The sequence below is a fragment of the Artemia franciscana genome, chromosome 1 (assembly GCF_032884065.1).
Source record: "Artemia franciscana chromosome 1, ASM3288406v1, whole genome shotgun sequence".
Taxonomy (NCBI): Eukaryota; Metazoa; Arthropoda; class Branchiopoda; order Anostraca; family Artemiidae; genus Artemia; species Artemia franciscana.
Genome location: NC_088863.1, coordinates 43,109,612 through 43,127,688, shown reverse-complemented (window position 1 = coordinate 43,127,688; position 18,077 = coordinate 43,109,612). Strand labels below are relative to the sequence as shown.

Genomic DNA, 18,077 nt, shown 5'->3' with positions numbered 1-18,077 from the left:
ATTTTGGAATTAGAATTCTGGAGTGTCAAATAATAATAATTCTAAGCAACATATTCAATATTTGATTGAAAACAATTTTGCTAAACAGAACAAATTTGGGAGACCATCAACTTCAATTCCGGCTTATTTGCTTAAACCCTTGTGAAACTATAGTAAAGACTCATAGCGATAATTTGGCTTTCATTTACTTTCTAATTTATAATTTGTGTTAAAAGGCTTTTCTCGACGACACGAATTCGATTTACCTATTTTCGGTTGAAAGAAAGGTTATAAATCAATGGATTACATCTACAATCGTTTTTGTTTTCCTGACCTTGATCCTATGATCTCATTTTCGTCATTGGTTCTATTTATTACTTTTGCTGGTTATTTCTATACTTTTTGTTCCCTTTATATATGTGAATTTGATTCTTTTTCTCTGTGTTCAAATATTCCCCGTTTTCGTCGCTTTGGTCTGACCATAAGGGAAGTGCATATATCGAACATACAAATAACATGTTGAATTTCGGTTATGAAAATGTATTATGTCTCATGAAAGTTTTCTAAACCCATAGAAAATCACTTCCTAGGATGGATTTTGGGCTCACAAAACTATTTAGTCATTTATCATCAGAATTTGGTAGGAATGTTGTAACTTAGAATGGTGACCAATGCTAATCAGAGCTTAGTCACTTTTGAAGGTCAAAATTAAATCTCGCTAATATTTCCTACTATTACTACTCTATGTTGCATTCTATGTATTTACTACTCTATGTTGCATTTTTTCGATCAGAATTTCTTCGGAGAAATTTCACAAACAAAGCAAAAATAATTAATAAAAAAAATATGTTTTACTCTTTTGTTCGAGCAATAAGTCTGAAAACCAATAATTCAAGGACACGTTTTCTGTTAGGAATATTCATTTAATAATATTTCGATGATGCCATGCATAACACAAAAGATGGGGGAAGGTTTCCTTCCCAATATTAGCTAGAAGGGTCACCTCCTTTTTAAAATGGAGCCCTGAATTATCCACCGTATTCTCTAATTATTTTTAATAAGCCCTCGAGCAAGTGCCTAAAACTGCAAGCACCTCCTGGGAAACACCAGTAATATCTTCCTTAATCCTTCGAGACATCCATGTTTCAAAAACATATGTTATTGCCATCGCTGTTGGTATCTTGATTCTTGTTCTAGTACTTATCTTACCTTCCCTCATACCTTTCTCTGACTACGAAAATAAATCTGAAGAGTTCTTTGACTATTCTACTTAAACGTAAGACAAAGAAAGAGAAATATTTTCCTGGTTTAATTAAGTAGGCACGATAAATGAATATCTTAGTAGTTGGAATTAGGATAGTCATATGGTGTAGCTTTTAACTTTATCCCTGCATCTCGTGGAAAAAAACAATTATAAACTATCTAGTTTGCATAATGTATTTGTAGCCACACACGAACGTCCCTCTTCGATAAAATTTTCAGTGGTCACTTGAATTTGTTTGAAATCCAAATACTTTATAGCTTTTGCGTGTGCACTGTCTGAAAACTTTTTTTTTTAGCTGACAATTTTGAACAAATCTGGACGAATTTGGACAATGGTAGCTGGCGGAGGAGCATCTGTGATTTACAGCGATACCATTTGTGATTTGGGCGGAGCTAGTGAGCTGGCTAATTATGGTGAATATTCGGGTGCCCCGACTGAGCAACAAACCTATGAATATGCTAAAACGATTTTGGGTTTAATGACCCAGGAAAAGCATCCTGATGGAAAGGTAATTTATGTTAATGCTTTCCAATCATATGCCACACAAACATTTTTATACAATATTCTAATAAATGGAATATTGATCTATGCTATTCGTATAAATTAATGACGGTGGGCTCAGCTCCTTACACAGGATCCTTTAGTGTGGATTGGTGGAGGAGAGGTCCATCTTTTGGGAAGTGAGAGTAAGATGGGTTAAATAGATGATAAATGGTACATTAAATGATCATTCAAAATATTACTACCTTCATCACTGACAACTCACAGCTGCCCCATCTGTCTGAGGCTAGGTACTCCTCACTTTAATCTGTTAAGAGCTTCGCTCTTTACTATCTAACATGAAGCTTCCCTGAAATCCATTCTTATGACCTATTTTACCCCATTTGAGAATACTCTACTTTTTGTTTAACCCCAGATGGGTGGCCAAAAATCGCATTTTGGCAACCTATCTTCTATCAACTGTAACCTAACCTTTTCAATAGCACAAAAAAAATGAGGGGATTCCTTCTGTCGTCTAGTCGCTTCCACCATATAAAGACAGCCCTTCAATCCCCCACCGTTGAGCCCTTGAATCGTGTAAGGCCACACCTGCTCTTAATCTTCAATTCAATATGGTAAAATGTGCTCACCCATCTCCTGAAGTTTATCAACTAGCCTTTTTGCCTACAATATGGTATTTGTCTTATTTAAAATCTGCATTAGAAAGGGAAGGTCTTTAGGATCTCGAGGCTGTTCCAGATAATATTTTTGTGCGATCCAAGTTTCAGAAAGCCTCACCTTTTAACGCTGTTCGCCGGTAACTCTTTCAATTCGAAATCTAGTCACTATCATAAGTTGGGAACGTCTCCCCGAAATGACTTTCTAAAAAGCTTAAAATACCCTTATCTAAAACACCCCCAAGTTGAACAATTTATAACAAGCTTACCTTGTTTGAAGATTTATTTATTAATTTTTCTATATACAATAAAAAAACAATTAAGGCCCTTCTCCCTAGGGATCCATGGTCTCGCTACTTTAGAAGACATATTTCCACCTGTTATGGTTCAGCTGACTTTGTTGAAATCTCATTGTTATTATTTAGTGTTAATCATTCAAAAAAAGAAAAAAATATTCTTATATACTCCTAATAATGCCCTCAATTTTTTCCCTCTGTTTTTAGGCTGGTACAGAAAAAGTAGGAATGCACTTCTAGATAATTCTAAAAAAAAAGTTCAGTGTATTGAAAGTGCAGTGTGTAATCTGTTGCTTTCTATCGAAGCATTCCTGAACACGTTCTTGATAGAATGTGCAATTGGAAAACAAAAATTCCAGCTAGTGTTTTCAAATGAAAATTCCTTTCTTTATTTCATAGCTGCACACTGGGGGTAGTTGGAAGTATTGTTCTCTTCCTAGATTGACTGAAGGGACTCCCTTTCCCATAAGAGTTGAAAAATATTTCCTTAAACGCTCTTTTTTTGTGTGTTTTTAAGCTCACCTCTTCCTGTTAAATCCTTTGATACTTCTCAACCTTAATTTTGCCTGTTCTTTAATTCTTATTTTATACCGTCACTATCAAGCAACGATTTCCACGATCTTAAAAACACGAAAAACTACTTTAGGCTTACGGTATGTTAGCAAGAACTAAAGGTCAATTTGATAAATTTACGCTTGACCGTTTATATAATGCCATGTTCACGCCCCATATTTTTTTTTGCGACCCCTCCGTGGAACTTGTTTAATAAAACCAGGCGCAAAAAAATCCGTTCAGTTTTTTTTTCAATGCTGTAAATATTTATTGGGAATTCCCATCTGGCCCTTAAACTCGTATGTTTCGCAAAAGTATCCTATTTTTGAAATAAGCGAGAAAATGGGCGACCTTTCTATCCGCTTCATAAGTCCAAACATAAACACCCGTGATTTTCCACTGGCTAGCATTATTGTGTCATGATTTTTGCTTTCATTTTATTGCAGTATAATTTTGTTTCATGGTGTTGGGTGATTTTTCTGTATGCTTTTCTTTGCTATTGTCCATTAACTCCTTCGAGCATTTACTATGTATTTGTATGAATGGTTGAAATAAAATTATTGCTATTATTTCATGGCTTGAAGTAAAATTTTCTTAACTTCCGCGAGGGATCGAACATCTGTCTGTCTATACTCTAGTTTTGTTTATCAACCTTATACCCCCAAATTACACCCACGATTTCGAGACATGATTTTCTCATAGAAATTTCCGTACTCATTTTATTGAACGTTTATAATGCCCGTCTTAGGACTGTTTCTTTTCTTTTTTAGGTTCTGATCATCGGCGGTGGTATTGCCAATTTTACCAATGTTGCTGCTACCTTTAAGGGTATTACAAAAGCTCTACTTGAAAATCAGACGCTCCTGAAAGACCATAATATTTCTATTTTTGCTCGTCGCGCTGGACCCAATTACCAAGAAGGACTAAGGCTAGTTGTTATTTTTTTTCAATATAGTAAAAGACTGACCTTTATTTTACCGAGCTAGGGCTGAATATACAGTTTTGTATTAGGTGGCATTATATCTGGCATATTGAACAAAAGTTGCCTCCTACACAGCCACATTATTTATTGTCAATTTTCGTAGCAACTAATGTTGGCTAAGAGCTTGGACTCAGTACTCTATTGTTGCCAGTTTCCAATTGAAGTTTGGTTGAAGCTGACTCAAAAAATCGTTTTTTAGAAGCGCACATGTTGGATTTTACATATGATATATGTGTCAGAATAAGGTAGGAGACTGAAAGAAGGAAAAGAGGGGAATGTAAGACCTGTCAAAAACGGTCCTGAAAACCTTCTCAAACTGTTCTTGTGTTTAAAATAAATACAAAGAATGAATAAGTGTACAAGAATAAATAAACTGTAAACATAAAAATAGACCTGTGTATCTACTCCCAGGAGTGTTGTAGAGGTTATCCTACAGACCTAGGGTAATAGTTATGCACTTACCAAAGTAACAAAGCAAATATATATTTAAAAAAATAATGACAGATGGAACGAAACTACAATTACTAGGTGTTTGAATCTTTTGAACGTTCACTTATAGACATTACTTGATGAATTTTTCAGAATAATCCTTCCCAGAGAAATGATACTTGCCATTCTAAATAAGACTGTTTGCTCGACGCAAACAGTCTTATTTAGACCCTTTTTAGGCATTGCTACCGTTGAATAATTAAAGCGAGCTGCGTGTCCACGTGCTCGTCTAGTTGCCTTGAAAAACTATGGCACAGAGCTAAAAGTCATTGGAAGTAGCCGAGGGAATGTTCTTGTGGAAGTTACTCATTAATATCACATGAAATATTTCCTTTGAAATTTACTGTTAGTCTTTGCTGGCGGCAAAGACTGTCCTAAATGCTCTGTTCTGGAGTTTTTTAACCCCTGCATGATTGGATTGATACTTGATATTGGTAAGGAGTGATCAGCAGTACACCTATAGAACAGCCAGAGAACAGTGCTATAGAACAATCCCCAGGTTTGGTAGTGCCGGGGGGGGGGCTACAGGTATGGAAACAGGAAACGACATACATTTTAAAGTCTTACGAGGGAGACTGACCCATTGAGGACTTTCAACGCTTAATTTCACTAATAGAAATAAACAATTTTTTTTGTAATTATTGTTGAGTAATGTAGAGTAATGAAGAGTAATGTCATCGGATAAGTAGACACAAATTATTTATTGTTGTTTGTGTCATCGGAAATGATAGTGTTTTGACCCTCCTGATATTTTGTATAATGCCATGTAGAATATCACAAACGACTTGGGAGGTGGGTAAAATTTCTTTTAAATGCTTAGTTGCAGAATACTTTGTAAATTTTTTTTAAATTGACTCTTAGAGATATCAAGAGAAGGGGGATGTGGATCGCCTAGAGTGGTATGAGATTATACATAACACCTGAAATCTTCATGATGTTTGTAAGAATAACCAAAATGCCATGCTTTAGCAGGTTAGAGATGGCAGAGGATGAATATCTGCTAAAATTTCTGAGTTATTCATATATGTATGCTTATCTTTATAAATTTCATGCTTGATAGTTTATAGTATTATTGAGTTTTATTTCTATAGGATCATGCGAGATGTTGGTTCTTCCTTGGGAATTCCATTTTTTGTTTTTGGACCAGAGACCCATATGACTGCTGTTGTGGGAATGGCGCTTGGTAAACGATCAATTCCAAGACACCTTGAAGGCGAAACCACAACTGCCAGTTTTCTGTTACCTGGTGGCCAATCTAAGACGGTAAAGACGCATTGCATGATCATTGCTTAATTATCAACTAACCCTTAAAGCTGTGCTTAATTGATTAACTTCAATAAAACAGTAATGTTTCTCTAAAAAAAAGAATAAAAAATGAACAAGTTTTGATTTGTATTTAATCAAAGGTGGAATCTCACACGTTTTTTGAAGTTTACCAAAGTTTATAACTTTGGGATTAAAGGAATTTACGATATTTTAAGTTGTTTTTGCCTCTTTGAAGGGGCTGAGTGTACTCGTACTCCGAATGAATGAACAGAGTGAAAAAAAAACAAAAAAAAAAAAACACTACAATATCAGAAAGTGATTGTCAATAACTGATAAAATAAAATGTAGGAGATTATGAAAAATGTGAGAATCCATAAAAACAATGAGGCATGTTTTCATGGGAATGGAGTCCAAGAAGAGAGAAACTTCTTCCTTTATTGGCATCACAGTAAATTAGTAGTTGAAGACACTGCACCCCATGCATGATTGCCAAAAAGCAGCTCAATATCCAAAACTAAAACCAAAAGTCCAAACCTGACACAATTCGCCGCTGAATTAGCAGTATTGCAAGTGCCAGCACGTTGTATTTTCGCCAAAGTTTTTGTTCTATTTTAAGTGGGATGTTGTGGTTTATATTGAAGTGCTTATTATTATTTTAAGTTTGATTAGGTAATTACTAAACCTATTTAAACTTCACTGTGTCACGTATAAGAGTTCAGTCTTTAGATTCAAGTAATTTCCTTTCGCGACAGTTTTTGGCGAAATTAGTATGGCCGTTCTGCATCACTGCGGAAAACAATATAAAACAATATAGCAGGCGTTGCAAAAGAATTTTGCATTTGACAAAAATTTAGATAGACTAAGTAAAATATAAACAAATAAATTATTGTATGCTATGAATTAGAAAACATATGAGAAATGCTCAAAGTGTGCACTTGCTGAGTTAAACCTACAGAGAATACACTGTGCGTTTCATGAAGTTCGCGTTCCTAGATTTTTCAGAAGAAAGTTTTTTACCTTGGAAAATTTTTGAATGCGGTGCTGATAATTTTGAAGACCATTACTGTCTTTTCATGACGATAAATAAAATTTTAAATGGGGATCAAATCCTTTAATAAGCAATATTATGTTTCACAAAAAAATATTAGATATTTGGGTCACATATGCAGCGACCGTCATCCGTATTAATACTAAACTAAAGCAATTATAAGCAATAATTTATATACCAAATAAAATAGTTACATATTTTTAATAATCTCGTTCTTTCCAAAGCAAAGACGGAAGTGAGTCTCTTTAACCTTCTTAGAATCGGTTCGTTAGCATGAATTGAACTATATGAATCATGATAAATAGAGTTCAAACCGAATTTACCCATGTCCCTATTTAAAGCTATATTATTGAATAATATTTTCTTAATTTCAATGGTTTTGCTAAAATTTTGCTTTAAACCCCGGTCCCTAGAAATCAAAGAGACATTATTGAGCAAAATAAAATGGTTTGGAAAATCAAAAATATGTTCCGAAAGGGATGAAGTGAACTCTTCAGGCTTAGAATTTTGCTTTAAAGCTGATGAAATAGGCTCTTGATGCTGTAACAATCTTCTCTCCAAATTCTGCTTAATACGTATCACGTATGAGCTTCTGCAAGTACATAGGATCTGATAGAACCCACTTCGCTGCCCCACTGAAGTTAGATCCTTTCCAGAACCTAGAAAACTACCCAAAGTTACCTTTAAAGGTAAAGCTACCTTTAAACCACTACTTTGTAAAAAAAATTTAAGTTTTTCACTTAGTCCAGGTACACTTGGTAAGGAACAAAAAAAAATATCCTTTTCCTGAGTTGTCTCCAAAAATCCCTTCGAAATCTATTGAAACTTGTTTCTTCTTTGGAAAAAGTCTGGTCAGTTAACCACTCTGGATACATGTTACTTATCAGTATTTTTCTTAGAAAACACTACTCCTCCTAAAAATATTTCGGAGAACAAATACTGACCTCTGTTCAAGTCCAGCCTATAACCATTAACCTCTGTCCAAGTGTTGGTTCAATTCATGTTAACTAACCGGTTCTAAAAAGGTCAAAGAGACTCACTTCCGACTTTGCTTTGAAAAGAATGAGATTAGTAAACAATATATAGCTATTTTATTTGGTATATAAATTATTGTTTTTCATTGATTTAGTTTTAGAATTACTACTGATGACGGTTGCTGCATATGTGACCGAAATATCTAGTATTTTTGTGAAACTTATTACTGGCTATTAAAGGATTTTATCCCTATTTGAACTTTTATTTATTGAATGGAGTGTTGTATGATAAATTTTATTATTTAATCGTTTCTGTTTTCTCATAATGCTCGTGATTTCTGCTCGTGATTTGAACTATAAAAATTGTCTTGTGAAAACTCTAGGCATGGGAATTTTTTGATATTACCTTCTAATTCAGAGTAATAAAATTTTATTGCCGAAAAGTAAGTTCCGTTGTGAAGTATAAATACATAAAATGTATGTTTAAAAAATAATGTTGGAAAATGGATCATAAGCATTTGGCTATCTTTTAACATAGTTACCAGTATCCTTTAAGGCAGGACGGGCTCTCAAGGAATCTTCCTATAGCTTCCATGTTAGACACTTGGAGTTTGCTTGACGTTCCTGAATTGGTGATTTCGGCGGTTTTATTTTAACAGATAAAAAAAAAATCTGGTGAATATTTTGATCTTATTAAATCTTAAAATCGACAATTATTTTTTTTATGATTCCAAAATAATTATAAAACCTGTTACGGGTTTGCATTCTATATTGCTGCACTTGACACTGTTGTTGTGGGGTATCTAAAAATAGAGCAAAAAATATTCTACTCAACAATAAGAAACTGATTTCTATAATATATACTTGCTGGCTGTAGTCCCTTCAAATAAGTCAAGCATTTCCCTCAAAAGACTAGATGCAGCTGTAATCGGAGCGCGTGAGAATGCATAAATTAGACCAATGGACTAACCACTCGGATTGTTCAGGAGCGGTTCAGTGAAGTATTATTTATTTGTACCCGGTTTAAACAGAGTCTGGAGAATACAGAGTACGGTTTAAACAGAGTCCGGTTAAACAGAGTTTGGCGTGCAGACACCAAACTGCTGGTTAATAATTATAAAAAAATTTATATTGTATAAATAATTACAAGAAGAATTGCTAAGGATAACCTGCGCTTAATCGTGATTTTCAGTGAGGGACCCCTCAAGTTCAACCTTCTCATGTTTGTTTAGTTGAAGCGACGGAGAAAACTGAAACCTTGTCTTTGACCGAGTTGCCACCTAAGAAAAAGAATTGACTAGGGAATAAAATCTTGGACTTCGGCTAGGCCTTAAGCAATTTTCATAACCGGGCTCCATTTTTTGTACTCCTTCATCGTAGAAAGTTGATACCTTTGATTGTAACCATGTATTAACAGCTTCTTTCATCTTGTAGTTTTTTTGTTTCTTTTTGTTTTTTTGTTGTTTTTTTTTGTTTTTTGCACGTTTTGGCAATATTGAATGAATGAATGAATGAATGAACTTTATTACCCTTAAAATTAAAAAAAACACAAAGTACGGAGTATTATAAAAAAAACAAAAATAATAAACAGCGAAGAAAAAAAAAATAATTCAAACTAACAAAAGACAACATGGACTAATTAACCAGTATCAATATGGAAAAAAGGCTGTTGAGGGTCGTAAACGTGAATAAAGTAGATAGTCTTTTTACATAAATCATCACTGGAAGACCGAATCCGAGAAGGCATATCTATTAAACCAAATCGAGCAATTATTTTTTAGTTTCGGTGCCATCTAGGAAGCCGGAGGAGGAATTTACAATATCTGAAATAAGCCGCACGTAGAGTATGGCGATCTTTCTTACGAAACAGATGAGCCATGGCTGATGAAAACAAAAGCACAGGGGCACAATAAGTGTTATAAATCATGCACAAACTGTTGCGGTTGTAATGGCTTTTGTTTAGGGATATTTTTCCGTAAGCGACGTGTGGGTTTTTCACGGCTTGATTCACTAGGGATGAACAGGTAGTGGAAAGTGTTGGGCCGAAACACAGACCAAGCCAACTAACTAAAGAAGAACATGTGAGAACTGCAGTCCCAGCAACGAAGGGAGCGACCGCATAAAGGCTATTAGAACAAATAAACTCGCATTTAGACGCATTAACTGACAGTCCAATCTTAGATAGTTCATTGGTTAAAATAGTAAAATTGGAAAGCATTCCACGGCGAGTCCGGGCAACAAGAAGAACGTCGTCTGCATATGCAACAGAAGACAAACCAATATTACCGTAAGAAGCAGAACTTTTAAGGGGACGCAGGCACGATGCAAGCACACATTTAAATATACTAGCAGACAAATTCATATTCCAAAAATGACGCGACGAAAATAAAAAGCAGGACATGCTTTCTGAATGTACTTTAGTTTTTCAGCCAAAAACTTTTCTCTGCCTTTTCCACTTGAATTAGAATCATTTTAGTTTAACGTTCTTTTCTCTTTTCATTTATTTTGTAAGAATCTTTAATGTTTGAATAACAAGGGGTCACAAAAGAATTGAACCAGAAAAAACCAAAAAGTCAAATCACAGCTAAGCCTTCTTGCTTCTTCTCTTTCTTCGATCACTTCATAAAATTGACCTTGCTAAAATTCAGGCGATCGTTTCCTTTTTTTGTTTTGATTTTTACCGTTCAAGAAAATTCGTGTTTTTGTCCAAAGATGAATTACAACCTTAAACCAAAGAAGAAGAAGAATTGTACAAATTGGAAGATTTTTTTTTTTAGTAAGTGTTGTGTATTTACTTGCTTGATTTTCAGCATTGAACAATGTGATTTTACCTAGAAATCATTTTTCTTCCTTCCTTTTGAATTCTTTGACAGTTTTAACCAAATCGGTAAAAAAGCTCGATGACGCAATATTGTCTTATTTTCTTTTAAGTTGTTGCATTCTTGTGTTTATATTTGGAACAAATCAAAAAATTCTTTAGTTTTATCGATGTTTTTAATTGTCAAGTAAAAAGCTAACCAAAGATAGAAACTTGGCTTTTCTAGCAAAGTAAAGGTTAACATGAATACCCCTGCAAGGAAATTTGCGGGGGGCTAAACACTAACCAGTAATTTTGTTATTCCCCGGATTTACTTGGGAGCGCTTCCCATTTTTCTCTATACAAACATGTTTCAAATTCTGCTTGTTTTCTGGAGGGGGGGGATCCCCCCTTCTCTGGCGGTATTCATGGTTCAAAATAGTGCATTCGTGTTTGTTTATGAGTCAGACCAAAATGCATAATCGATTTGGTATTATAGTTTGGCTACTCAAAGCATTTTCTACGGTGAATTATAAAATGTTTGATATTCACAAAAAGGATTTGCTTGGTTACTAACTTCAAGGTTATTGTGGTCTTATGCATCCAATAGAGGGAGGGTCAAAAGCTTGGGGCAGATCTGATTACGTATAACTTCCTGGTTTATGATCTCTTTCTTGTTTTGCCGCAAAAATTATACCTTGAAAGATCGAAAGAATCTGAAGGGAAATCCCGGGATACCCCAAAACTTTGCCAAAAGGCTTTGGTAGCCTTTTGTCACTGTTTCACAATGATCTCTAGGTGGTTTTGCTCAGCTCCATTTTCAAAAATGACTCCGATCTAACGAACTGAGGAATGCCAGTTTATTCGACACCAATCGAATAGCAAAGGAAGCAAGTCAGGTGTTAATAGAGAATGAAGAAAAGTCATTTTTTGTTTTTGATGGTCATTAACAAGCTGTTGTTTGCGCAAAGGAGATTTATGGTGCAATAGAGCCAAGTCAAAAAATATTGGGCACTTATCTGTTATAGCGCCGACACTCAAGTTTTTCATCATTTGACTCACTGTAGAACCGGTTTCTTTCGTTATTTTCTTTCAGCTTAGCGTGAGACAAGAAAAAGATAAGTGACAGATTAGATGGGAAATATATGATTTAAGCTATTTATTTGCACATTAGGGGGGGTGTGAAGTATTTGGACAATGTGAAACTACAAAATGGTTATTACTTCATAGTATGCAGAATAATTGTACTTAACACATTTCATTAGAATTAACCTAATTTCACTTTTGAGTGTCGATGCTATAACAGATACGTACCTAATATTGATATTAAAATCGAATATCCTTACAGAAAAAGGAAAGAAAAAATGCTAGAAAACAGTTAAAAATCGATTGATTAACCTGAAGGCCATAGATTAATGACCTCCTTTACAAAAAATTCACAAAATATCTTAAAAATTACCACAACCAAAGTCGTGACCTCCATTCATATAGAAGTGGTTTAAATACAAAAAAGGAATGGAAATTTTGAAAATAGGTTCATACTTGCTCTCAGGAAATCAATTCATATATGGGACTATTCATTGGACACCGGCAAAACCAGGGTTGTGAAGATCCATCTTTGATGAGAAAATCTTCTTTAAGAACTCGGTTCCCAACATGTCTGTGTTTTGCCCTGTTTGCTAGTTTGAGATAATCTTAAGTCTCTTGACAACTTTCAGCTAAAATTGACAGCCGACAAGATAATTGGCTCTCAAAACTGCAGTTCTACCTCCAGAGAAAAAAGTCGAGCTTTGAAAATAATAATATTTCATTTAGAATTTCCATTCCTACACTTTTCTACACACAAAGGGACTTTCCCCATTCCTACACACAAAAAGGAAAAGTTAGACTATTTGCCAATGAATGGATATTGTTAATCTGAATATGTGTCTAACTTTTACGCTGTAAAATAAATATGCAAAAGAATTAGAAGAAGAATCGAACATGAATCAAAGGTGGCATTTTTGTAAATTTTATTCTGGTGGTAAGGAACTTGAAAAAAAAACTAAATGAACGTAATTATAAAGGGGAAACTTATTGACGTGCTGCTTTACAATAAAAAAGTAAATAACTACCATTACAAAAGTTATGACTGTGGCGTTCAAATTTTAAGTAGAAGAAAGTTAATTTAACTACATGTTCTATTGTTGTGTTATGTTGGCAAAGTGTCAAAAATTAATTTGAAACATCCATGGCCACAACGGCAACGGCAATTATGCAGCAAATGTAACTTTACTGTAAAGTATTCTATCGAATCTTGTACTTGGAATCCAACATTGGATGCAACATTTTTATTCACTAGTAAAAGCAGCTAACATTTGATGAGGTGGTTTTGCTTTAGCAAATATATTCATTTAAATTGCATCTCGCATTAAAAGCCAGAGTGCAGTCTCTGTACATTTTACTGTCCACATGTCAGTATATTTACGTTACTTTAAATCTTGATCCTAATCTAATTGCGATTTGCTGTCTATATTCAAGTGTGTTCTTCTGTTATTAGGAGCCAGCGACTCCCAAGAATGGTCAGACTCCTTTAAGTCGCACCACTTCGCAGCAAAGCACGACCGCCGTGGATGGCTCTACTGCAGACAAGAAGAAGCCTGCCTATGCCCTCTTTACTAAAAACACAAAAGCAATTATTTGGGGGATGCAAACTCGTGCCGTCCAAGGGATGCTTGATTTTGACTTTGTATGTCGGCGCTCTGAGCCATCTATTGTTGCTATGACTTACCCTCTGACTGGAGATCATAAGCAGAAGTTCTACTGGGGCCATAAAGAAATTCTTATCCCGTTGTACAAAAATATGGGGGACGCCATTCGGAAACACCCTGAAGCTGATGTTCTGGTCAACTTCGCTTCTCTGCGATCAGCTTATGAGAGCACGATTGAAGCCATGAATTTTCCTCAGGTACGATTTTCTGTATTTTGTAATCTCTTTTCATTTCTGTCCATCTTTTTTGTATAACATATAATTTGACTTTTAGGGTGGAGAAATTTTTATTAATCCCTCGATATTCTTTAACTTTTTAAGGGTATTTGTGTTTTAATTTTCGACTGAAATTATTTCTAAGATATACGACAAAGCTGTTAAAAAAAGGATCACTGCGTAAGTATGAATGTGTTCAAAACTATTAAGAAAGTTCGAACCCCTGCACATTTTTCTTGTGTCTGCAAAGTCTATGAAATCAAGAAATATATTCGTTGAAAATTTTCTAAACATCGTTATAATATTTTTTTTTGTTAATAATCTAAGTTTTAGCGTCCAATTTGAAGAGTATGTGAAACTGAGTAGACTGATATGAAGTCAGGTCCAGGAAAAAAAAAATGCCATTCATCGCTATTTTGAGAAATCTTAAAGTTGTCTACCTTTTAACTATGTTCATAGTCATTGGTGTTATAGCTACACTGTATGTATGGTTTCTGTTGACGCCATTTTTGTGTTTCCAATTTAGCTCTAAACTATAAGTGGTGCTAGTAGGTTTAAATTTCTGTAAGAGCCATCTTTAAAGTGTAAGAGATTGAATAATCAAATTTATTCGAATCTTCGTGTACATTATTGAAGAGGTATTTCTTAATTCTTATATCAGAAATCTTCTTATCCCATAGCTTCCAAATTGAGATTTCATTTCTTCTTTTTAAGCTTAGAGTAATTTTGTCTTGAACAGCATTTCATGCAAATTTTGCTCGTTCTTTTCAGTTTTCTATCAAAGAGTATTGAGACTGAATAAGAGAAAAAGCACAAAGTTTGCATATAAGCCAAATCTTGCCTAGTGAGAAAAGGTCTAATTAGGTTGGGCAGTGTTCAAATGTAAGTGGTGGCTATGACTAATTTGAAAACACTTGAATTTTTTCTCTTATCAAAGTTTCCAACTTTGTCTGGTCAAGCCCTTCATTAATATCTTTACAAATTACGATTGTCTAGATCTCGCGAGTGTACTTTCTTTGGAGAAGTTATAGAGCTTCATATTAAGTGTTAATGACTGGATGCGTTAAAGAATTTTATTCTCTAAGCAATCACTTCCTTTGCATTCTAGTCCTCTTTACTTTCTCTCGTAGATTCGTACTATTGCAATTATTGCTGAAGGAATACCTGAAAATTATACGAGAAAGTTGATCAAGGAAGCTGATGAAAGAGGAGTGACTATAATTGGTCCGGCCACTGTTGGTGGAATTAAACCGGGTGTTTTTAAAATTGGGAATACTGGCGGCATGATGGATAATATTTTGTATTCTAAGCTTTACAGGCCTGGAAGGTAAGTAAAGATGCCTTGTATCTCTATAATGTAGACTGAAAAAAATCAATAGCTTATAAATACTAGGCGATGACTAGAAAAGGCCATGGTGAGAGATAAAGCACTTTTGGTGGTCGTAGAAAATGCCTAAGCGGCCAGTTAGATCAAATATCTTATGAACTAGTTTCCGTATATCACTAGAATTACATAAAATAAAACCGATACGAGTTTGATTTCCCCTGGTTGGTTTCTGCACGTGACCAAGTTAAGGGTTTACTCCAAGCTATGTAATAAGTGCTAATAAGGGCATAATTGGAGCTGTAATATTGGCATCTTCATACAAACGACGCACCGCTTTCGCTTTAAATAATGTGGTTTGGTGTTTTTTGTAATGTAAGGTCCTTGGGTCAAACAAATCATGCTATTTATACTGCTGTTTATATTTAAACAAATCATACTATTTACAGAGCACATAATGCAATTTTTAGCAGAATTTTTCAGAAGCACGGGGGTGGGGAGTATGTTCCTTTTTGGCATGAATATCTTTGAATGTATTACCACCTAGACTTTTTAAAGTTTCGGACCCCCCCCCCCTCCGTTTTTGGATTATGCTTCTTCTTTTCTTTTTCTTTGTTTGTCATGTATTCCTCGAGCATTCTGTTTATCCAGTATTATCCTCAGTGTCTTCCATATTACTAATTGTTTAGCAATTAGCTTTATCCTTATAATTGGTCTCCTTCATTGATGCGGTTAGAATTAATCATAGTATCAACTCCCGACACCGTAAAAGGAATATAAATTTTCAATAAAGATAGTAATATAATTCAGTATTGGGGTAGAGTGCTAATTAAACTAACAGTCACAAAAAATGTTAAGCTTTTAAAAAAATATTAATACTAAGCTCTATTAACGCTGAAACTAGAAACTGTTCCATCAAAACAGAAATGATAGAAAAAGGAAAATATTAGTTTTTACTTTTTTCTCACCTGCCCGATTCAGTGTCTTGCTATTCTTTTTAATAAAGCAGGGTCAAAAAACTTAAACTTAATTATTTTATTGAAACTAAATCTCTGGATTGTATTGCTGGTGTGACTGAGCTAAATTTGTCAAAACATTATGTGTCAAAACTCAATATTAGAATTTTGGGAGCAAGTTAAATAGTAAAAACTAGAAAATATGCACAAAACTCGATATAATTATTAAGGAATATGGCTGCTGCATTCTTGTTCTCTACATGACTTCCTTCTATGCTTTACAAGAGTCTCAATTTGTTGATTATTTTCCTTGCCTTGATAAGTGGCTTTGCAGGCTGCTACAAGGGTGGAGCAGCTTTGTTAATTTGTACCAATTTACTAGAAAAATTAACATTACACAAATTAATGTGTTACACAATTTAATTGTGTAATTAAAATTACACAAAGAAAAACTTCAAAATATAAGACTGTATCCCTGAAGACCTAGGCTCCAAGTTTTCCTGCTAAATTCACATGATAGGGTTTGTTTAGTTAACTCTGATCTTATTGATACAACTACTGTACAGTTTATTCATAGTTTTGCAATACGAAATATTCTCTTACTCTGTGCAGAGATAAAGATTCACGCCCACACGCCTAGTGGTGCCAATTCACGGAAATACTGTGGGGGGAAGGTGTATATTTTAAAATCTAGGCGGGGGACTTTGCTGTTTTTTCTTCTTTTTCAAGAGAAATACTAAAAAAGGCAAATTTCGGCGAAAACATCCAAAAAAAGGTATTTTCAAAAAAGGCTCTCGGAGGTAGGATCAAAATATTTAAGGTTCTTTCCAATTTCCTGCATCATATTTTTTTCTTTAATTGTTTCAATATTGTTTTATAACAAAAAAAAAAAGAAAAAAAGTGACAAAAGAAAAACTAACACTAAAGGAATCCTTGCAAGCTGATGTAAAAAATTAAGTCACCCTGAAAAGATAACTAGTTTATGATGAAAATTCAAAGCTTAAAGCTGCCGTACTTGACTGACTCTTAAGACTTTATTTGCAAAGATAATCACCAAAACAAGAATTTATTCCAAAATACAGGTCATCTGCCGGATTAATTTACATTACCAGTAAAAAGCCATTACAAAAGTCCATTCAGAAGGTCCTCTGAAATTTTATAGATATTCCACGCACTTGAGCCCAGAATTACTAACAATTCACTGCGGCACCAAGCCGCCTGAGACCAACGCAGCTACGCATGCTCCTCCTCTGTTCCAATCTATTTGTAGAGAAAACTTGTTAACACCCTCCTATGAAGTGCCAATTTCCCTTAAATTCTTCCCGATGACCTCCTCCCACCCGATTCGGGATCGATCTGCTTTTTATTTGGCCCTAGATGGTTTGCCGGAAAGGACAATCTTTGGTAAACTGTTGTCCGTCATGCGTAGACCTGGTCCTAGCAATCACAACTTTTGTCTCATTATAGCCCTAGAAAACAGGATAGAACCACATTTTTCGTGCAGATTACTGTTTGAAATACGGTCAGTCGGACGGGCACCCAAAGTGATCTTTAGACAATTCTTCTGGAAAACATCTAATAAATCGTCATTTGTCTTTTGGAGTGTACATTTCAAAACTACGCTCGGCCATTGTCATCTCTGTAACTTCCAATATTTTAATCTTGGTTCAGAGACATATATTGCTTTTCTACCAAAGTTCTTTCAATTGTTAAAATACACCTTGAGCCTTTTCTATTCTACTTTTAACATCTTCACTACATCTACCCATCTTCACTTATAACACTGCCTAGGTAAGTGAAGCTATCCACTTAATTGATTTTCTCGTTACCCAATATCATCTCTTCACCTTAACTTATTCCCAATCTAAGTGACTTTGTCTTCTTAAAAGGAATGTTTATTCTTGTGCCAGGAGCTTTCAAAACCTACAAAAAAAAAAAAAAATCATTTTTCGCTAACATTTTTATCGAGCGTGCTCAAATCATCAGCATGATTTAAATCTAGGAGAGGACGAGCCCAAAAGCAAACGC

The 18,077-nt window shown here is 34.7% G+C and overlaps 1 protein-coding gene across 1 annotated transcript in view; it reads left to right on the top strand.

Annotated features, from left to right (window-relative positions):
• LOC136029977 (ATP-citrate synthase-like) overlaps positions 1-18,077 on the top strand; it is a gene marked incomplete in the record, with an annotated part of 137,702 nt that overhangs the window by 94,615 nt on the left and 25,010 nt on the right. Inside the window, 5 exon segments of the mRNA XM_065708550.1 lie at positions 1,539-1,751; positions 4,019-4,176; positions 5,811-5,982; positions 13,344-13,751; positions 14,900-15,096. Of these exon segments, the coding sequence (XP_065564622.1) occupies positions 1,539-1,751; positions 4,019-4,176; positions 5,811-5,982; positions 13,344-13,751; positions 14,900-15,096 (1,148 nt within the window).